Below are 22,959 nucleotides of genomic sequence, written 5' to 3' on the forward strand. Positions count from 1 at the left end.
GGCCTCAGGTACCTACCACGTAAACAAGATCCCCATCTGTCGGGTGGGCGGGAAGAACCGGTTCTCCACAAATCCCAGCTGGATGAAGTAGCTCATGAGCAGTTCAACCCCGGCCTCATCCCGGCTGGGTGTCCGGCAAGCCTGGAGGGAAAGGAACCACCGAAGGGGCGGGGGGGGTAGTAGGTGAGGACGCAGCTCACGGCCACCCCAGATGTCACACTTGCTATGTTTGCTGAGCCTGGACCCCCGCTGCTGCTACCCTGAGCACTAGGAGGGGTGGAGAGGGCTGGGGTAGGCTCAGGAGTCCCCAAATCCGGCCTCAGATGTGCCAGGGAGCGTGTCTGTCCCCTGCTGTGGCCAGGCTGAACAGAGGGTTCTGAAAGCACCTCCCTATCACCTCCAACCACCCTCCATGGCAGCCACCCTCCCCTCCCCTCCCCTCCCCTGCCCGCCACACACAACACCGCACCTGTCTCAGATCCATCAAGTCTGCTATTTCATCTTCATACAAGTAGCTGTCCTCACTGTAATGTTCCAGGATGAAATCCTGTAAGAAAAAGGAGATGAGATCCTGTAAGGTGTCATTCCAAACCATAAACAGGTAAAACAGGAATGTCTAATGTGCCCCCCTCCCCCGGTTTAAAAATACATGTAGAATTCATACAACCAGGAGATTATATGCTACAGTGATTTTCTGGATGGTGGGATTTATTTTCTGAACTGCATGTATATTTAAAAACGTTCCTTTTGTTGCTTCAGTAAAAAGGAAAGTTGAAGTTGTTTTTTTTATTTTAAAATGTGTTTGTGGGGGCACCTGGCTGGCTCAGATGGTAGAGCACATGACTCTTGATCTCAGGGTCCTGAGTTCAAGCTCCACGTTGGGCATGGAGCCTACTTAAAAAAATAATAATAAAATATAATGTCTTTGCGTCATATTCAAGTGACTGTGTAAGTGACAATATGTTGAATAATTGTGGCAAACATCCCAGACACTCAGGAGCTCTGATGTCCATCCTGTGGGCCGCCTTCAGTACCTGGGCAGAGGGCCTTCCCGGCAAAGGAAATTCATGTCTAAGAGCTGATAGGAGGCTACTACCCTCAGGGACTGCGAGAGGAACCTTTGTGAGAGCAGCTTTGGGCACTTCCACAAATGAAGCACCTGGATGAGACCCCCTAACCGGGTCCCCAGTCCAGCGTTCGATGACGACTCTGTGAATTCATCCAGGCATACGGCACACACAGATGCGCGTCTGCTATGTCCAGGCACTGTTTGTAAGGCCTGGGCTCCATCAGTGAACAAAACAAAGACTTTTCCCCATGCAGCTTCTATTCTCACAAGGGGGCACAGACAATAAGTGACAGGCACAACAAATAAGTAAATTAGGGATGCCTGGGTAGCTCAGTCGGTTAAGCGTCTGCCTTTGGCTCAGGTTATGATCCCAGAGTCCTGGGATCGAGTACCCCATCGGGCTCCCTGCTCAGTGGGGAGCCTGCTTCTTCCTCTCCCTCTGCCCTCTCCCCCCGCTCATGCTCGGTCTCTCAAATAAATAAAACTTAAAAAAAAACAGATAAATAAGTAAATTATATTATATATTAGAAGATGGCAAGTATGATGGGGAACAAACAAAAATAAAAATAGTATAAAGGGCATCGAGAGTGGCTTCTTGCATAGCATCTGCCCTAAGTGCTACCAGAAAGTGGAGGAAAGACATGTTCAACTGTGTCTTCTCAGGTGTCTGTGAGTAGATTCTCATTACACACTTTCTACACTAAAGCCCCTCCTGCTTTGTTCTATGCTATGTTCCGTGCATACACACATACATACATACACACACACACACACACTCACACACCTTCATCTTATAAAAATGGGGGTTCTGTTGAATGAATATACACATTTGCTGTGCTTTTCTTTTTGAACTGGCAATGTATCAAACATTTGCATATGCCATATGACTTTAAAAAAAATTTTTTTTAAAGATTTTAGAGAAAGAAGAGAGAGAGAGAGCACGTACACGCAGGGAGGGGAAGGCGCAGAGGGAGAGGGAAAGAATCTCTAGCAGACTCCGCACTGAGTGCGGAGCCCGACTCAGGGCTCAATCCCATCACCTGAGCCAAAATCAAGAGTTGGACACTTAACCGACTGAGCCACCCAGCCGCCCCTCCATAACACGACTTTTAATGATTATGTAATCCTCCAATGTAATGCGTGTACAACTCATCTATTAAACAAACAAATCGAGCACCTACTATGTGCTGGCCAATATATATCATGATATTCTTTGTTTGTTTGTTTAAATATTTTATTTATTTGACAGAGAGAGACACAGCGAGAGAGGGAACACAAGCAGGGGGAGTGGGAGAGGGAGAAGCAGGCTCCCCCCACTCTCCCCCCTATGTGGGGCTCGATCCCAGGACCCCGGGATCATGACCTGAGCCGAAGGCAGATGCTTAACTGACTGAGCCACCCAGGCGCCCCTATATCATGATATTCTTAACCTCTTCTTGTTAGACATTTAAGTCACTTGTATGTTTTCTGTGATTAGAGATTATACCATGATAGTCATCCGCAAGCACACCTCTGATTAGCTCCTCAGCATAAATTTTGAGATGCCTTGCTGGGTCCAAGGATATGCAGAGGCTCCTTCTGTTTTTCAATTTGGTCATTTTTACCCAATTTTTGCTTTCATTTTATGATGTTGTCACAGATTTTGTTTACGACTTAAAGTGCTGATGTTTGGAATCAGCTCCTCTACTAATACAAAGACCACTTGTAAAATTTGAAATGATCTTCCACTAGAATTATGTTATTAGTGATGTTAACAATGGTGAAAATGATCTGGAGGACAAAGTTCATCTAGGGTTTCTCCGATGACATCCCTGAAAGCAGTGTTAGGGGTCACCACTCAGGAGATGCTCAGGGATGAGAGAAACTGCATCCTTTTCAGGACAGCACATTGTTCTGTCAACCTCTGCTGTGGACATTGGCAAAAATGTTCTTAAAATTAGGAGACAAGTTATACTTAAGGTAAGTTTAAAAAAAACCTTTACGTTAACCTCATAAAAGTCAAAGAGAATTTTTGGGCACTTCCACAAATGAAGCACCTGGATGAAGCACACAAATTCTAAATGCATTCCTAAGCTAGATTAAACATAAATATGTTTAAATATTAAATATGTTATCATACTAAATAGTAGGATAAAAAATGTCTAGCTGAAACGCACTGTAAACATCAGGGATAAGACAAGGATTACACAACATAATTCTATTATATGACATAATTTTGAAGTTCTCGAGCCAACAAATTAAGACAAATATTAGAAAGGAATAAACAAAAATGATATAATTTTTTTTTGCAAAATAATGGCACATTTACAAAACCTAGAGCACACCAACTGAAAAACTACTAAAATAATAGGAATTCAGTGAAATGGCCACAAAGTTAATAGATATAAATCAATAGTCTTCCCTTCTTTTTTTTTTTTTAAAGATTTTTATTTATTTATTTGACAGAGACACAGCGAGAGAGAGAACACAAGCAGAGGGAGTGGGAGAGGGAGAAACAGGCCTCCCGCTGAGCAAGGAGCCCGATGCGGGGCTCGATCCCAGAACTCTGGGATCATGACCTGAGCCGAAGGCAGACGCTTAACGACTGAGCCACCCAGGCGCCCCAATAGTCTTCCCTTCTTACATAAGCCATAACCAGTTAGAAAAATATAACTGGGAAACAATAACTTCCCAGTTGCACCATCTCAACAAAAGTGCAATATTCCCAGGGATAAAATTAACTGAATTCACTGAGCAGTTAAGTATTAAGCTTTACTGAAAGACGTAAGTTATTTCATTCTCTCATGTATTCATTAAGGCATTTTTTTTTTTTTTTTTTTTTAAAGATTTTATTTATTTATTTTGACAGAGTGAGAGACACAGCGAGAGAGGGAACACAAGCAGGGGGAGTGGGAGAGGGAGAAGCAGGCTTCCCGCGGAGCAGAGAGCCCGATGTGGGGCTTGATCCCAGGACCCTGGGACCATGACCTGAGCCGAAGGCAGACGCTTAACGACTGAGCCACCCAGGCGCCCCTCATTAAGGCATTTTTAAAAATTTCCAGTATAGTCAACATACAGTGTTATATTAGTTTCATTTGTACAGTATAGTGATTCAACAACTCTACACATTACTCAGTGCTCATCATGATAAGTGTGCTCTTAATCCCCATCACCTGTTTCACCCCCACCCCCCAACTTCCCCTCTGGGAACCAGAAGTTTGTTATCTATGGTTAAGAGTCTGGTATTTTGCTTGTCTCTTATTTCTTTTTTCTTTTTTGTTTTCTTTCTTAAATTCCACTTATGAGTGAAATCATATGGTATTTGTGTTTCTCTGACTGACTTACCTCACTTAGCATTATATTCTCCAAATCCACCCAGGTGTTACAAATGGGAAGCATTAAGTCTTTTTTTTTTTTTAGTAAGACAGACATGGTCCCTGCCCCGCATAAAACTTGCTATTTGTTGACATATCAACAATTAGAAACATTATGTTCATAGATGAAAACGTGCAATATGGTAAAGATACAATTTTGTCCTACATAAGCTATGAATCTAATTAAATTTCAATCAAAACCCAAAAGTACTATTTTGGGAAAACTTGACAAAATATGGAAGTAAAAATGTGGGAGAAAAGCCAAGAACATTTGGAAAAGCATGGTCATAAAGGAGGTTTGCCCTAATGTGCTATTAAAACACATAGGGATTAAACAGTGAGCAATGGATAGACAACGAAACCAGGCATGGATCAGAAACAGATGGAAGTAGACTGAAGAATCAGGTGTCTTAACAAAAGCCAGCATTCTACAGAAGTGGGAAAGGCTAGAGCACCCAGCAGGTCCAGACAGGAAGAAGGTGGCACCCACGGACGGCATGCCCGATGTGAATTTAAGGAAAGGGCTAATACAGTGGTGTGGGCAGGGTTAAGGGAAACCACAGGGATGGTGCAGAACCTTCAGGGCCATTAGAACCCCAGAGCTAAAGGGTCAAGAAGGAGAAGGAGCTTTGAAAACCCGGAGAGATGGCTACCTGAGGTAGGCACCCAAAGCCACCAGGCCCTCCCCGCCAGGAATACAAAAGAAAGCCAGCTGAGCAGCCTGGAGAATAAATGTCCCTGTTCTCCTAGCCCCTCCAGCCTGCTGCGGCCTCCCTGGTGCAGAGCAGGATGGAGGAGGGTAGATGCAGGGGGTGGGGGGGCGGTCACAGAGGGAAACGGACACCATCCAGCACCACAGATGGCTTCTTTACATAGAGTTCAGGGGAAACTGGCTACCCATTTGGTGAAAATAAAAGGTTATAACCCTATACCTCATATTTTACCCCCAAAACAAATGCCAGATAGATTAAAGATTTGATGCAAAAACATTTGAAACAAGACAGTTGGGAGAAATAATAGCAAAATATTTATGCCATCTTGGTATGCACGGTGCCTTTCTGAACATCGAGGCAGAACTGTAAAGGGAGGGATTAGTAAATTCAACAACACAAAATCTTAGTGGCAAAAACAGATATACTTTTTAAACTGGTTATTGCTTATATAACAAGTTAAATTAAGGAGAGAATGCACTGAGAGAAATATCTGCAATATATATAAACCAAGGAACCAAGGGTTAATACCCTTCATATGTAAAAGAACTCTTATAAGAAATAACAGCAAAACTGTGGAAAAGCAGACGAAGGGCAGGAACAGTCATTTTGAAATCAAGCAAAAGCGGTAAAGGGCAAAGAAACATACACAAGAATGTATCCAACTCTAGTACTGATCAAAGAAATGCAAACCGTAATGTTATTATTTTGCCTGATTTCACAAAAATCAAAAAGATCCCATAAAAAAGTCCAAACGGTGAATGATAGCCAGCGTAACGTAAGGTGCAGGAAGACAGGCGGTCACACACAGGGGTAGGAATGAAGGCGGGACCCCTTCTGGTGGGTAAGTAGGTCATATATATCTCCCACCTACCAAATCCACATCTAGAAATGTATCCAAAGAGAACACTGGGTGAAGCGTGCAGATGCTCAGTGGTGGGCCACAGACGACAGCAAGCACTGGCAGAAAGAACGAGATTAACAGCCACCCTGTTCATCACCTACCACCAGCAGACACCACTCAAAGCCCTAACAGAGGGGAGGGGATGAGTCACACACCCTCATGAGTCAGGTCCCTGATTAGAAGAAGAGCCCCAGTGTCCAAAGATTAAGTGCTGAGCAGGTTACTGAGCTCAGCAGGGAGGGGTGTTGGGGCTGGGAGGGATCTTTTCATGTGTTGCTATTTTTCCGAATGTTTTACAATCCTATTCTTAATCAAAATAAATAAATAAAGCTGTATTTGAAGGCCAAAAAATAAAAAACCTACCCAACCAACTTGAATTCTCTGGAAAGGGAATTTATTTTGATGGTGCCTTTTTTTTGAAAAGATGAGAAAGAGAGAGAGCGCACATGCAGGAAAGAATGGAGGGGGCGGGGAACAGACTCCCTGCTGAGCAGGGAGCACAAAGCAGGGCTCGATCCCAGGACCCTGAGATCATGACCTGAGCTGAAGGCAGACGCTTAACTGACTGAGCCACCCAGGCGCCCCTTGACGGTACCTTTTCATGAAAAAGCACAGCGTGAAGCTTTACTGACCACAAAGTGTCACACGGGTGCACAGGGAGGCGCTAGACAAGCCGCACTTGGAGCTGTCCTCACTAAGCTGGCCGAGGTCTCCTGCAGCACCTGCCTGGGACTCTCCAGCACACAACGCGGGAAGGAGAAAACAGAACGTCCCCAGACGTTCTCATTTTCGTATGACTGACATTTGAAGAGTCCCTTTTAGGCTAAAATGACATGGTTGGAAGCCTCAGCTGAATAGCACTTGGCCGTGCCCGCAACATGTGATTTTTTTTTTTTTCCCCGCTGAGTTTAATGTGGAATCCAGCACGTGACACGTTTGGATCCTTACAGATGCCCATGAAATCTTCAAGCTGCTCCAAGTCTCCCTCTAACCCGCCTGCACTCTTGCAACCCTGGCACCAAGCAACAAACGGAATCGTAAAGAAACCACTCTACAGGGGCGCCCGGGTGGCTCACAGTTGGTTAAGCGTCTGCCTTCGGCTCAGGTCATGATCCCAGGGTCCTGGGACTGAGCCCCGCATCGGTCTCCCTGCTAAGCAGGGAGTCTGCCTCTCCCTCAGCCTGCTGCTCCCCCTACTCGTGCTCTCTCTCTCTGACAAATAAATAAAATCTTTTAAAAAAAAAAAAAAAAAAGAGAAAAAGAAACCACTCTACAAAAGCACCTAAAGACGTTTCCACAGACGCAAGGACTGTCTTGAGTCTCATAGACATCTGTAAGTTCAGGCAGCCTGGAAAAAGTTGGTGCAAAGCTTGCAGCTCCTGGGTTGTTTTCTACCCAGAAAATCAAATCTCGTGTGATCCCGAGTCCTGTGACACTATCAACGTCCCTTCTCAAACTCCAAAACAAACCCCAAAGTGACAGGGACCGGGACCTAGATGTAAACAAGGCAGCAGTCAAAAAGGTCCTGAGTGAAAGAGCTTCAGTCAACAGACTTAACGGTCTCTGCTCCAGAATGGAGGTCAAGTGTAGCAGCTTTCAAAGTACGAACCGATTCCTTTTAAAAGGTCAGATTTTATAGTGCCCAACCTGCATAGGATAATTTTTTTCTTCTCTAAATGAAAACTAGTCCAAGATGAGTCAACTAACAGGGTTGCTATGCAAAGAAACATAATACTTGGAAGCATTTTTCACGACCCTGGGGTTCCGCGCCTGTGCTGGGGGGCTCAGAGGCCGGCGCTACCTCCCCCCCCACGTCGCCTTTCTCCTCCTAAATGGATGTTGGAGGTGATTCGTTAAAACTCAGAATGACGGGGCTGGGGAGAGGAGGAAGGGGAGGGCATCCCGGGCACAGGGAAGCCTCTCCTGGCCCTGGAGGGGGGGTGAGGCCTCTCCGGGGGCCTGCACCAAAGCACCTGTTCCAATTCCCACCTGAACCCCCCCATTGAACCACAGGCCTAGAGTGCAGCACCTGTCACATTGTCAGCATCCAGCCCTCAGGCACAGGTGGGCCTACAGGTGCAGCTGCTTACCAGGGACCCCCACAGTTAAAGAGGAGGCCAGGTACTGGTTTTTTATTTATTTATTTATTTATTTTTTATTTTTTTAAGATTTTATTTATTTATTTGACAGAGAGAGGCACAGCAAGAGAGGGAACACAAGCAGGGGGAGTGGGAGAGGGAGAAGCAGGCTTCCCGCGGAGCAGGGAGCCCGATGCGGGGCTCGATCCCAGGACCCTGGGATCATGACCTGAGCCGAAGGCAGACGCTTAACGACTGAGCCACTCAGGCGCCCCATACTGGTTTTTTAAAAAGCTGTTATTTTGGGGGCACCTAGGTGGCTCAGCCGGTTAAGTGTCTGCCTTTGCCGCAGGTCATGATCCCAGGGTCCTGGGATCGAGCCCTGCATCAGGCTCCCTGCTCAGCAGGGAGTCTGCTTCTCTCTCTGCCTCTGACCCACCCCCCTGCTCATGCTCTCGCTCGTGCTTGCTCTCTTCTCTCTCAAATAAATAAATTAAATCTTTAAAAAAAAAAAGCTGTTATTTTTTTAAAAAGAAGAGAAAAAAATCAGAAAAAGAAGGGAGAGAAGGAGGACGGAAGAAAGAGAGGAGAGGAGGCTGGATACCCAGGAATTCATGGAGAAAAAAAAAACCCATAAATCCCAGCTCTTCAAGATAGTGAACCAACACGTTCGATTCACTGTGAAATATAACAAAAAACAGGATGGATTGGTATATCGATACAGGGATGCACAGATGGATAAATATGTGATTAAGTAACTCTAGCAAAATGTTCATGGTACAATCTAGGTACTGAGTATATAGGGATTCACTACAAAATTCTTTCGGTTTTTCTCTAAGTTTAGAAATTTTCATAATAAAATGTTGGGGGAAAAATTAGCGATTCTCCCATAAACATGGCCTAAATTGGTTTCCAAATTTAAGAAAAAATTAAAATAGGGCACAATTTTAAAATTCCAAAGCACATCCTCCACGGGCCGTCTCTAGCTTGGCCTCCTGGGGAGGGCAGGCCCAGGTTTCTAACTTGCCTTCCGGGGCCCCTGAGCCTCGGAGGGACCAAAGATGGTGTGAGGTCACAGGAGGACAGATAGCATAAGGTTCTCCGGCTTGCTGAGGGGCCCACAGGCGCCCTGCAGAAATCAGCTGACACTCGGCCCACTGAGCCTAAGGCCACTTGCAAGGGATACACAATTCCTAGTTTGTCTTTTTAAACAGTGAGTCTAGTGTCCATTGCTTTGAGATTTACCTTGAGAACCACGGAGAAGTCAACATCCTTGGTTTCCTTCAGGCCAAGCGGAATCAGCGGGACCGTAAATGCCTCCCTATAAGGAACACAGCAAGGTAATGAACATCAGGATCCCAGCCACTCTGCGCCCAGGAGCCCAGCTCAGGGCCCCCCCACCTTCGGACCCCAGTCCCGCAAACACTACTTCATGTTCCATAAAGAGGACTCTGGTTATGTGCCTGCCTCTGTTCTAAGCCCAATCCCAGCACCCTGTGACTTTTGGACTACGCGGTCTAACACATGAGGGCCTACCACCTTGACCTAGGTCCCGATCTCCACCCTTCTTTGAGTGACTGTGCTTAGGACTTCCTGTGTCCCAGGGTCTGGGCCTGGGGTGTGCACTGCTGCCCGACCTGGGCGCAAAAACCCTGCCAGTGGACCTCCTTCATCAGCGCCCATCCCCACTCTCCTCCCCCATTCCTCACCAGGGCAGGTCCTACCTCTCCTGTGGCCCTCCAATCCTGGGCTCTCGGGGACCTCCTCTGATGGGGCGTATCCCCCTCTGTGTCCCATCACCTGCACGGGGAAGGCCTTGAGGGCCGGGGACCCTTTGGACACCTAAATGCACCTAGCTCCAGCCCAGTGTCATGCCCTGGACAGCTATTTGCTCCCCACGTGGCTCCCCCCCACCAACTGACCAGTCAGTTCCCCCACAGGTCACCCTGGAAGCATGCCCTGAGCCTACATTCTTAGGGACAGGGGCAGGGCCAACAGGAAGTAAAGGGGGCTCAGGCTGTGTTTTGCAAACAGGGATTTAGCTCCCTGACCTGTAACAGGAGACCTCCTGGGGCCGCTCAGCCCAGCCGGGGAGAAGGCCAGGAATGCTGAGCAGGGTGAGTGGACAATGCAGCTGTAAGCTGAAACTGTCTCTGTGGCCAAGAGAAAACCACGGGCTGCGCTAAAAGCAGGCGAGCTCCAACCGTGGGGGTGCGTGGCTTCCCCAAAGCCTGCAGGGAAAGCCGGACCCTACTGGAAGGGAGGGAGCATGGACCATGCCTCTCTCCTCTGGGCCCCCCAGCATCCTCCTGCCCTCACTCCACTGGGGCTGCAGACAAGGCCTGTTCTCCCTGGGACTGTGGAGAGCAGCCAGGGCACCCCAGCCCCAACCTTGCACTAACGTTAACTCCCTCCATGACCTCCAGCCTGGTGTTTTCTCATCTGCCCAGCCAGACTGTTTCTTCCCCGCCTGCCTCGCAGAAATGTTTAAAGATCAACTGTGCTTAGAAAGAAACAATCTGCTTTGAAAACAGGAAGGGGGCGGAGGCGACCCCAAGGCGTCATTATGAACCTGCACATCTCTCTCCCCGCTCTTCCCGATGGCACAGGGGACTGCCCGGCCACCGAGAGCCGCGCTGTAATCACACAGGGGCCTTCGTGCCTGTCTCTGCGGGCTGCCCTCACGACAGACCTCCCCGCATTCCAGGACAGCAAGTGGGAATATGAAACATCCTCCATTTACCAGCAAAGTCGGGCCCTGCCTCACTTACTCAAGAAACTTCGACCTTTGCGCAGAATGCTAGAATTTAATACCACAGTGGGTATTTGGTGTTCTGATTAGGTGTTCAAAACCACGCTGGGAGCCCACAGGTGAGCGAGCCAGGACACATGGACGTCACAGAAGGAAGAGGAGAGGTTTCACACACTAACGCTTTCCCTCAGGCCTTGAAAAACACCCACGCGCCACAAAGAGGCTTGGGGACAATCAGGAAAAGCACACTCCAGAGGTGACTCAGGGTTCCCAAATGTCATCCTTTTGTGAATCCACAGGACTGTTTACTGACTGAGTCTCCCCTGGCGCTCACCCACCTTTTGAGAAGTCTCACTTCCCCACACAGAGCTTCTCAAAGTTATTTCTCCGTAAAGATGGACTTCTCTTTCAAAGGTAGTTCACCCTGGGGAGGCTTTCTGAGCTTTTCTGAAGGCCCTGCCTCAAAACCGTGCCGCCCACAAACACTCCCTAGGGGAGGCTTCTGAATTACGACATTTGTTTCTCAAAGATTTACTGGGGCACATTTCTGAAGTGTCTCCTCAGGGAACTAGCATATGTCCCCTTAATCTTTGATGTAAACGATCCTGTCAAGCAGTTTATGTGTTTTTGCGTCCTATCCACAGAATGACTCAGTCAGGCCCTGTGCATGGTGATGAGGCTGACAGGGAAGAAGGGAGGGCAATGTGGGACCCCACCTGGCAGGCTGGCTCTCAAATCCAACCACAAGTGTGCGCACAGGGCATCTTTATGATACAGCCATGTAAGAGATGCCGTCTCTTCACCTGGACCCAGTCACGCAGCTCTTCCCTAAAACTATGTTGCAAGGGTCCAAGGACAATTGGATACCTTTTTGTCCAACTCCCCAGGTATTTTCAACAAACTCCATCTGCTCATCCCTTGACTCTTGCACCATGCTCAGTCCTCAACCTGGTCAATCCCTCTCTTCCCAAAGCGGGGTCGGCCACATCCTCAGGTCTGTCTGGGCACCATCCCGATATGGCACGTTTTGAGGCTCAGAAAGTAACTAGAATAAGCATTGCCCCCACTTACTCTGTGCTCTGGTAGACTCCCACTGAGATGTTGAGCCCCTCCAGCTCTTCCTTGAGCATCTGCAGGTCTGAGTTCACGAAGCTCAGTTCCAGGCGCACCTGCTCCCGTACCTTGTGGTTCGTAGCTACTCTGTTAGAAGAGAAGGGGGGAAAAAGTGCCTTCAGCCAAGCTGCCCAGCTACCAAGGGAGCAGACCTCCCATACCCCATAAGGAAGTTCTGAGGGTTCACTTGCGGATGTGAGGGCCAGATGTGACCAGGTAAGATGTCTCCGAGATGCACCTGGCCTATCTTGAGCCACTCCTGCCAGTAAATGGACCCGGGACGTAGCTGATAAACTGAGCTGCCAGACATGAATCTTAAGACACCCCTGCAAAGAATTAGCTTTGAGAAGAGAAAAGAGAACTGCTCCCAGCCACCCAAAAAGACCATAAATTATCCCCTGGAAAGGAAATGGCTAAGAAAATAGAGGAGGAGGTAATGCTCCTCAGCTCATTCTATGAGGTCTAGTCTTACCCGGACCCAGACCAGAGGAAGACATCACAAGAAAGCAAAACAATAAACCGACATCCTTCATGAATATGTATGCAAAAATCCTCAACAAAATATTAGCAAGCCGAACCCAGCAACATTTAACAAGGATTATATACCACAACCAAGTGGGACTTATCCCAGGATTGCAAGGTTGGTTTAATATCTGAAAATCAATTACTGTAACACACCATATTAATAGGAAATAGGATAAAAACGACATGGTCCTCTCAATAGATACAAAAAAAGTCCAACACAGATTCATGATAAAAATTCTCAATGAACTAGGAACAGAAGAGAATTTATAAAACTCCATAAAAAGCATCTACGAAAACCCAAAGTTAACATCATACTAGTGGTGAAAAGACATGCTTCCCCATTATGATCAGGAACAAGGCAAAGACATCCATTTTTGCCACTTCTAATCACTACTGTACTAGAACTTCAAACCAGTGGCAATAGGTAAATAAAGAAATTAAAGGCGTCTGGATTGGAAAGGAAGAAGTAAAACTGTCTTTATTCATAGTTGACATAATCTCGTATGTAGAAAATCCCAAGGCATTCACAAAACACATACTAGAACTAATACATTCAGCAAGGTCACAGGATACAATTCAGTCCACAAAAAGCAATTTTATCTCCACTACCAGCAATGAGCACTCTTAAGACGAAATTAAGAAAACAATTTCATTCACAATAGCATGAAAAAGAGTAAAATATTTTGAAATAAATTTAACAAAAGAAGCATTAGACTTGTACACTGAAAACTACAAAACAGTGCATATTAAACGGAGAGACAGTCCATGTTTACGCATTAGACGATTCACTATTGTTAAGGTGTCAATTCTCCCTAATTGATCAATTCAATGCAGTTCCAGTCAAAATCCCAGTGAACTTTTTAGTAGAAATTGACAAACTGTTTCTAAAATTTATATGGAAATGCAAAAGACCTAGAAGCCAAATAATTTTGAAAAAGAACAAAGTTGGGAGGATTTATGCTATCGGATTTCAAAACTTACTATAAATCCACAGCAATCAAGATAATGTAGTATGGACATAAGGATAGGCAATGGAACAGAACAGAATCCAGAAATAAATCCTTACATTTACAAATTGCTTTTGACAAAGGTGACAAGACATTTCAAGGAAGGAAAGACAGTCTTTTCAACAGTGTCCCCAAGATCACCCCCACATTCAGTGATCCACTCGGAGGACTCACAGGACTCATAACATAGTTGTACTCATGGCTCTGATTTACTACAGCAAAAGGGAAAGGTACATGGGGTGAGGTCTGGAGGAAACCAGGCACAGACTGCAAAGGGTCCTCTTTCCCAGGAGAGTCACATGGGATGTGCTGAACTCCTCCAACAGTGTTCTGACAACACGTGTGAAATGCTCTCTACCCAGGAAGCTCATTCGAGCCATGGTGGTCTAGGTTTTTACTGGGGACTGGTCAGGTAGGCACTTGTTTCTAGCATGTTCCAAAATTCCAGACTCCCAGAAGGAAGCAGGTACTCAGCATAAACCACACTGTTTGTGCAAACAGTTCAGGCACAGTGAGCCCCTCTTATCAGTTCTGGAAATGGTGGAAACAATCCTGAAATTAAGTTTCCAGACACCAGCCAAGGGCCAACCTTGCAAGCAGGCTTTCTAAGGATAGCTGTCTCAGGTCTGCTTTGATAACTCTTTTCTGCACAATCAGCAAAAAACCTCAATCTAAATCTCATCCCATACATAAATATTAAGTCAAAATGGATCAGAGACGGGGCACCTGGGTGGCTCAGTCTGTTGAGCATCTGCCTTTGGCTCAGGTCATGATCTCAGGGTCCTGGGATGGAGCTCTGTGTCCAGCTCCCTGCTCAGCGGGGAATCTGTTTCTCCCACTCCCTCTGCCCTTCCTCCCCGTCCCACTGGTGCTCTCTTTCTCAAATGAGTAAATAAAATCTTTTTAAAAAATGGATCAGAGACTTCAGTATAAGAGCTAAAACTCTACCACTTCTAGAGGAAAATACAGAAGAAAATCTTTATGACCTTGGGCTGGACAAAGTGTTCTTCGCTATACACCAAAAGCACAATCCGTGAAAGAAGAAATCGAATTGGATTCTGTCAAATGTAAAAACTTCTGTGATTCAGAAGACACCATAAAAGAAAAAAAAAAAAAATGAAAACACAAGCCACAGCCTGGAAGAAAAATATTTGCAAATTATATATCTGATAGAGACTTTGTATCTAGACTATATAAAGAGTTCTGTTGATTAAATAATAAAAAGACATACAATTTTTTTTTTAAAACAGGCAAAAGATTTTTTAAAATTGAGATGTAATTGACATACAACATTATATTAGTTTCAGGTATAAAACATAATAATTCCATATTTATATATATTACAAAATGATCAGCACTAAAAATCTAGTTAACAGTCACCACCATAGTTACAGAATTTTTTCTTGTGATAAGACCTTTTAAGACTTACTCTCTTAGCAACTTTAAAATATGCCATACAGTATTATTAACTATAGGCACTATGGAATACATTAAATCCCCATGACTTGTTTATTTTATAACTGAAAGTTTGTGTCTCTTGACCCCCTTTACCTATTTCACCCATCTTCCAACCCCCAACTCTGGCAAGCATCCATCTGTTCTATCTATGAGCTTTTTTTTTTTTTAATAAAGATTCTACATATAAATGGGATCATACGGTATTTCTCTTTCTGACTTATATCACTTAACACAATGCCCTTGAGGTCCATCCATATTGTCACAAATGGCAAGATTTCGTGCTTCTTTATGGCCAAATAACATTACACAGTATATATATACCGCATCTTCTTTATCCATTCATCCACTGATGGACGCTTAGGTTGTTTTCCATATCTTGACTATTGTAAATAACACTTCAGTGAACATGGGGGTGTATCTATCTTTTCGAGTGAGCGTGTTTGTTTTCCTCAAATAAGTACCCAGAAGTGGAATTGCTGGATCACATGGTAATTCTAATTTTAGTTTTTTTAAGGGAACTGCATACTGTTTTCCATAGTGGCTGCACCAATTTACATTCCCCACCAACAGTGCACGAGGGTTCCCTTTTCTCCGTGTTCTCACTAACACTTATTATTTCTTCTCTTTTTGATAACAGCCATGCTAACAGGTGTGAGGTCTCACTGTGGTTTTGATTTGCCGTTCCCAGCTGATGAGTGATGTTGAGCATCTTTTCATGTGTCTATTGGCCATCTTTTGTCTACTTTGGGAAAATGTCTATTCAGATCCTCTGCCCGTTTTTTAATCAGATTGTTTTTGTGTTATTGAATTGTACGAGTTCTTTATGTATTTTGATATGAAACCCTTACCAGATAGATGACTTACAAATATTTTCTCCCACTGCCTTTTCATTTTGTTGATGGTCCTTGCTGTGCAGTTCTGTAGTTTGCTGTGTAGTCCCACGTGTTTATTTTTTTGCTTTTGTTGGTTTTGCTTTTGGTGTCAAATCCAAAAAATCATCACCATGTCCAGGGGCTTACCCCCTGTGTTTTCTTCTAGGACTTTTATGGTTTCAGGTCTTATATTCAAGTCTTTAATCCATTTTGAGTTAATTTTTGTGTGTCATGTAAGACAGTGGCCCAGTTTCATCTTTTATACACGGCTGTCCAGTTTCCCCATCACTAAGACACTATCCTTTCTCCACTGTATATTCTTGGCTCCTTTGTATTAAGTGAATTGACCATATATGCATGGGTTTATTTCTGTACTCTATTCTGTTTCACTCATCTATGTGTCTGTTTTTATGCCAATACCATACCGTTTTGATTACTATAGCTGTGTAATATAGTTTGAAATCAGGAAGCGTGATACCTCCAACTTTGTTCTTCTTTCTCAAGATTGCTTTGACTATTCAGACTCTTGTGTTGTTCCATGGAAATTTTAGAATTGTTTTATCTACTTTTGAAAAGTGCCATTGGAATTTTGATAGGGATTGCACTGAATTTGTAGGCTGCTCTGGCTGTATGGACATTTGAACAATATTAATTCTTCCAATCCATGAGCATGGGATATCTTTCCATTTATTTGTGCCTTCAATGTCTTTCATCAGTGTCATAGTTTCCAGTGTATAGGTCTTTCACCTCTTTTGTTAAATTTATTCTTAGGTATTTTATTATTTTTGATGCAATTGTAAATGGAATTATTTTCTTAATTTCTCTTTCTGATAATTCGTTATTGGTGTATAGAAATAAGACAGATTCCTGTATATTGATTGTGTATCCTGCAACTTTCTGAATTCATGAAATGGACAAAGACTTGAATAGACATTTTACTGAAGAATATACATGAATGTCTAATAAGCACACAAAAAGGTATGTCTTGACTCAATATAGGGAAATACAAATTAAAAGCATAATGAGATACCAATACACAACTAGACTGGCTATACTAAAAAAGAAACAATAACAAGTGTTGGGGAGGATGTAGAGAAACTGGAACTCTCCTCACACACTGCTGAATGTAAACAACACAGCATTTTGGAAAACAGCTGGGTAGTTTCTAAAAATGCTAAATATCCGGGGCACCTGGTTGGCTCTTGATTTTGGCTCAGGTCATGATCTCAGGGTCGTGTGATTGAGCCCTGCATTGGATTCTGTGCTCAGTGGGGAGTCTGCTTGAGGATTCTCCCTCTCCCTCTGCCCCTTCCGCCATTTGCTCTCTCTCTCTCTCTCAACTAAATAAATCTTTTTTTAAAAAATCAATAAAAATGTTACTATGTGTAACTTATCATACAACTGAGTAGCCCACTCTTAGGAATCTATGTGAGAGAAATGAAAACTTATATCCCAACAAAGGTGTATGTGATGTTTATAGTAGCATTACTCATAATAGCCAAAAAGTGGGGAAAACCCAGATATCCATTAACTGGCAAATTGGATAAGTAAAATGAGATATATCCCTAGAATGGAATGGTGTTAAGCAGTATGAAGGCATGAACTTTACTCAAGTCCTCAAAGCAGAATTTTGGACACCTGCTGGAAGACTTTACAGGTGTTCCCTCATTTTATGGATTAGGAATCATTGCAAAAGTAACACTGGCAATAATAACCAAGTACTGAGCCAGGCCTTGTGGGGCACATGCCCATGAACCATCCCGGCAAGTCCTCAGTCATTCCTCGGACCAGCTACTAGAACTTCCTCCTTTCATGGATGAGGACACCTGAGGCTCATCAGCCAAGAGCTCTAGCCAGCGGAAGAAACGGTACCTGATCCCCCTTCCCCTCGCCAGCTGATGAAAATCCAGCCACCTGTCACAGGCTCGCTTTGCTCACTGCCTGTTCACCTTTCCCCCAGGACGTAAAATGCTAAACCACTTCCCCTACAGTCTGTCCTCTGCACTGGGGCTCTCCCTACCTTGCCACATATTTGCGCTCATCAAATTCTCTCCATGATGTGTTTATATGTATTCTCCCCCTTCTCTCTCTCCTCTGCCCATCACTGAACTCCTTCTCCTTGACCCACAAGCTCATGCCACGCCTCCTCAGAAAAAGCCATGCTTGACCCTGGCTGCAAATAGGATGACACTGGCCCTTTTACTACTCGGTACGTCTTCACACATGCACATCTGGGCTTCCCAGCAGGGCAACGAGATATTGGAAGCTCGTTCTGGTGAATATTATTGGTTTGGGGATTTTGGCGGAGAGGGGGGAAAGCATGATTACCCTTAAGAAGTACATTTTATATCACAACACAGTATACACATATACATACATACCCCTAAAACGATAGTCACACAAACCAAACTTTGCCACGCATACAATATATGCCAATATATTTGATTCTATTCTAATAGCGTATTTTTTTAAAAGAGTAATATACTCAACTCTCCAATTCTGATTCTCTGACACCAACTGGGTGCCCAGCAATTCAATTCAATTCCCACAGATTAAAGGCTCAGCACCCCAAGACTGCCCCCACGTCAAGTGCCAGGCACAAGGTTGGGGGGGGGCACTTGTACTCATGACCAACCAGCTACAAATCAAGGGTTCCCCCAACACCCTTCTATGATAATTTGCCAGAATGACTCAGAAAACTCAGGAGAACACTTTACTTACATTTACTGTGGTTTATTTTAAAGGACACAACTTAAGAGCAGTCAGATGGAATAGATCCACAGGCCAAGGAGGGGTGAGCAGCTTCCGTGTTCTCTCCAGGCACGTCATCCCCCTGCCCCCAGCACCTCGATGTGTTCACCAACCTGGAAGCTCCCAAACCTCACTGTGAGGGGTTGTATGGAGGTTTCACTATTTCATTACGTGGGCACAATCGATTAAACACTGGCCATTGGCAACTGAACTCAATCTTCAGCCGCCTTCCCCTCCCCGGAAGTCTGGGGGTGGCTCTGTAAGTTCTAATCCTCTCACCAGGTTTGGTCTTTCTGGTTAAAAGCCCCATGTTGAAGGCCCTGTCCGCCCATTAGCATACAGAAGACAGGAGATTCCAAGGGTTCTAGGAGCTCTGTGCCAGGAACCAGGCATAGCGTCTTTGTTTTTAATTAGGCTCTATGCCCAACGTGGGGCTCGAACTCACAACCCCAAGATCGAGGCCCACACTCTACCAACTGAGCCAGCCAGGCACCCCCAAATATTTATTTTTTATAATACCACAGCAACCCCATGAATTGATTTTATCACCACAATCACAATCTGCCGCTTGTAAAATCTGTACCACAGAGATGTTTCTGAGAATGTGACTGATTCACATTCTGATAATGTCCACAAGGACACGAGGAAAGAAACTGGGAAAAGCTTCTTCTTTGCAACTGGTTTGCCTCTGGCTGAACCAACAGGTATGAAATGTGTTCCAAGTCACTGTCCCATCTTCATACTGCCTGCCAGGAAGCTCCGAGACAAACTGTGGCCCATGTCTAACAAAGGATACAGAAGTTACAATGGAGAACAAGACCTTTGCCTTCTATTTCTTTCTCTTTCTCAGAAATTGGCATTGTCTTTTCCACGTGGTGGGGGCTCAGCAAATTTCAGTTGATGTAAGAACAAATGGCAGTAAAGATGACTCCCTAGAAGCAATGGCGGGGGTTGCGAGGGACTGGTTCTCTGCAACAGAGTGGATCCAACTTAAATACAACAATTTACACCCTAAGACCCTTGCCCACATATCTGCAGAGCCTCCAAATAGGCCAACTTGATTTTTCCACCTCTATATATTGATTTGCCACTTCTCTTCCCTCTTGACTTGGCAATTTGAGATTTAGGATTGGCAACAAATCAATGAGCTGCTCTTTGGACATGGACCTCTGTGTGGGTCACTCTGGAAAAAGTTGGTGGCCAGGTGGGGCTTCAGGGTCAGTCTCCACAATGCTAACCTTTGGGTACAACGACGAATGGGAAATCAACCCTCAAGTGTGAGCTGTTTCTAGTACAGAGAATGATTTTTTAGATTCACTGGTAGAAGGGGGCTTCTCAAAGAAGGTAAATCAATTGAATATGATGTATGTGCCCAGGCTGGGAGAACAGCCCGGGGTAACATATAAAAATAGAATCAGCTGGCCCAGATTAGGAATTAAAACCAGAGCCTCAGTCTCCTCAATACTGGTGCTCTGCATCTGGGCTGCCTTTCCAGATGACAACAAATCGTTTCTATGGGCCTCCTTGGAAGAACATGGCTTTTTTTCTCACCTTCCCTTGGTCGCAAACCTCCTCCAAGAAGCTTATGGTCCAATGACCGAGGTTATAGCCCTTGAGGCCAGCCGGGATGAGGCAAAAGGGTGTTTCAGCCCAGAGTCTCCAACCTAGGTTCTCCACGGCCTCCCTCTGGCCTGGACCTCCAAGGAAAGGCCTCTTCCCTTGGGTTTTTCATAAAGAGCACGCACACACTTGCAAAAGTCAAGAATGAGAAAGTGTCCCACTGCCTCTATGAGTGATCAGCCCAACAAGCATGAATGGGGACGGAAGGCCACATCCAATTATTTCCTGAGGGTACTGACGCATTCTTTCCCTGAATTTGGAGCTGCTGAGACCTCTTCTACCTTAAGAAGCTCCTACGTGGTAATGGCTTACTTCTTTGCTCCAAGTCCAAAATTTCTTTAACGTCCGGTGTGTTTTGTCTTAAAGATGCAGGTGAATTTTGAATGTTGATGCATATACCTCCATTTGCTTTAGTGTAACTTTTTCCTTCCAAGTCTTTCAGTAAAATTGCCCCCTTCCCCCGCAACCAGGAATAGGCATGTTGAAAAGCACCAAAGACTTGCACCAGCTTCGGAGACCTTATTGGAACAGTTTGACCTTAATCCATCTGACCCCAAATCCTGCAAGTACCACCTGGTGGCCTCCCGTGGTCACCCAGCGAGGACAGCAGATCAGCCGGTCTGGCAAGACATCTGCTCCCAGGGTAGCCAGTGTAGGAAGGGAGGCCTCAGGGTTGCTGTGAGCCCCAAAGGCCAAGGGGGGCTCACACACCACATGGCACAGACACACACCAGTCTCCCTCAGAACTGACGGTATGAGCAGCCATTAACCTCGAGTCACTCTTATTACAGCTGACACCACCCTGGTCACCCCCGGCCCAGAGCTTCATGAGCCTCCAGAGCAGAGGTTACAAACTGGAGGTCAAGGGGGGCTTGTTTACTTGGTCCTTAGGGTGTTATTGTCCCCCCATTCAACTATGCGCCAATATTTAAAATTCAACTATCAGAAGATTCAAAAAAAAAAAAAAAAAAGGGAGAGAAAAAGGTCAGATCCCTATCTTCTGCTAAAAAAAAAAAAAATCCGCAGACCTGGCAACCCTCGTCCTCCCCTCCATTCGAGGCACACTGCAGGTGGCCCCTCCAGAGAAAGCATGTGCTCTGCACTTTGCCACTGTCCCCACCACTCCCTAATGCCTCACAGCACCAGGCCCAGCCCCTCCAGTCTTTCCCGAGCCCACCCAGCCCCTGTAAGCCTCAGAGGGGGCCAGCCCTGCTCTAAAAAGTACCGGAATAAGAGGGGAACCTGAGCCCAAAGATGTTAAACGCCCTGCCCTTATGCAAAGGCCCAGTTAGTGAAAATGGAACGACATGGCAACACACTTTAAATTCCACAAAGACCATCTCTGTTTCAGAGAAACAGCATCACGTTTCCACCCCAGCTTTACTCAAGGGAGGGCAGGGTGCTAGGAAAAGAGAGAGAATATTGTCCTTGCTTAGCCTGGAAAAGTACATTTAAAATATCTGATCTCTTTCCAGTCAAACTCCAGGAAGCTCATGGACTCTTGGCAGATCCAGCTCAGAGGAGGAGAAGACCTTGAAGGGGTACAAAGCCTGGCTCCTCTCAGGGCCTGCCCAGCCCCCTACCAATGCAGGTAAGCACTGGGACCCCGGCACTCCTGCATTTGGGGGACATCTTCCCAAATGCTCTTTTTTTTTTTTTTTAAGATTTTATTTATGTATGTGAGAAAGAGAGAGAGTGTGAGTGAGGAGGGGCAGAGGGAGAGAGAATCTGAAGCAGATTCCACACTGAGCGCGGAGCCCGAAGTGGGGCTCGATCCCACGACCGCGAGACCATGACCTGAGCCGAAACCAAGAGTCGGACACTGAACCGACCCAGCCACCCAGGCACCCCCCCCACACGCTCTGTCTTTACCTGACGGCCGTGGAGGCACATCCGAGAGCCTGAAAGCAGACAGGCGCACAGACCTTGGCAGCAGGGACAGCCACCTAATCAGCCACCCAGCGCCAACCACGGGGCCAGAGCCGGACTTGGCTGAACGCCTTATTTGTTTTCGGGAAACCGTTGGTGCTGCTGGAGTCAGATTAATAAATACCTTTAGGGTTCTCTCTCACAACATTCTCCAGAAAGGGCCACTTTGAACTTTTAGGTCACTGCGAAAATCATTAACAAGCCCACCCTCCCCCCCCCCCCCTCCCCCCCCCCCCCGCCCCGCCCCGTGCTGCCAGCTCCCTAACGGCCAACCTGACAATGAGCTTGAACCACCGGGCCTCGGAGGCTGTTTGCCGCTATTGTTAAAAAAGCAAGACCGACAAAACCATTCCGGTTCCCGCCTTAGAAACACCAAGGCCCCTGGTCAGAGAGGGCCCCCCTGACTGGCCTGTTTCAAAGGCTGCGCCATGCGGTCACATTTCCCTCTCATCAACGCCCTAGAAAACATCACCTCTGACATGACTGGACTTGTCTGCTGTGTATTTAAGGTCCCCCCACAGGAGATCAAGCATCGGGAAAGCAGGGCCTGCAGCCTTCTCCTCTTGCACCTCAAACACAGCCTGCCCCTTGCTAGGTGCTCAGCAAATTCATTTATGGGGTGAATGAACAGCCCCATCCACTGCAGTCCGCTCCTGGGGAGCCACAGAGGCAAGGCCGCCCGCCTGCCTCCTTAGCCGCACCAAAGTGTCAACCAAAACCAGCCACCACAAATCACACCGGGGGGGATGGGAGGGGATGCACCTGCAGCCTTCCCAGCATGGCAAGCTCAGCTGGCCCAGGGCCGCCGATCCCGAAAT

At 45.8% G+C, this 22,959-nt stretch overlaps 1 protein-coding gene across 1 annotated transcript in view; it reads right to left on the bottom strand.

Annotated features, from left to right (window-relative positions):
- The window catches only part of RHPN2 (rhophilin Rho GTPase binding protein 2), a 57,042-nt gene that overhangs the window by 19,358 nt on the left and 14,725 nt on the right, over positions 1 to 22,959 (bottom strand). Inside the window, exons 3-6 of the mRNA XM_032390562.1 lie at positions 11,938 to 12,066; positions 9,360 to 9,435; positions 470 to 547; positions 17 to 141 (exon numbers count right to left, since the gene is read on the bottom strand). Of these exons, the coding sequence (XP_032246453.1) occupies positions 17 to 141; positions 470 to 547; positions 9,360 to 9,435; positions 11,938 to 12,066 (408 nt within the window). The remainder of the gene's footprint in view (positions 1 to 16; positions 142 to 469; positions 548 to 9,359; positions 9,436 to 11,937; positions 12,067 to 22,959) is intronic.

Source organism: Phoca vitulina, unplaced genomic scaffold (genome assembly GCF_004348235.1).
Source record: "Phoca vitulina isolate PV1807 unplaced genomic scaffold, GSC_HSeal_1.0 scaffold58, whole genome shotgun sequence".
In the NCBI taxonomy this organism is placed as follows: domain Eukaryota; kingdom Metazoa; phylum Chordata; class Mammalia; order Carnivora; family Phocidae; genus Phoca; species Phoca vitulina.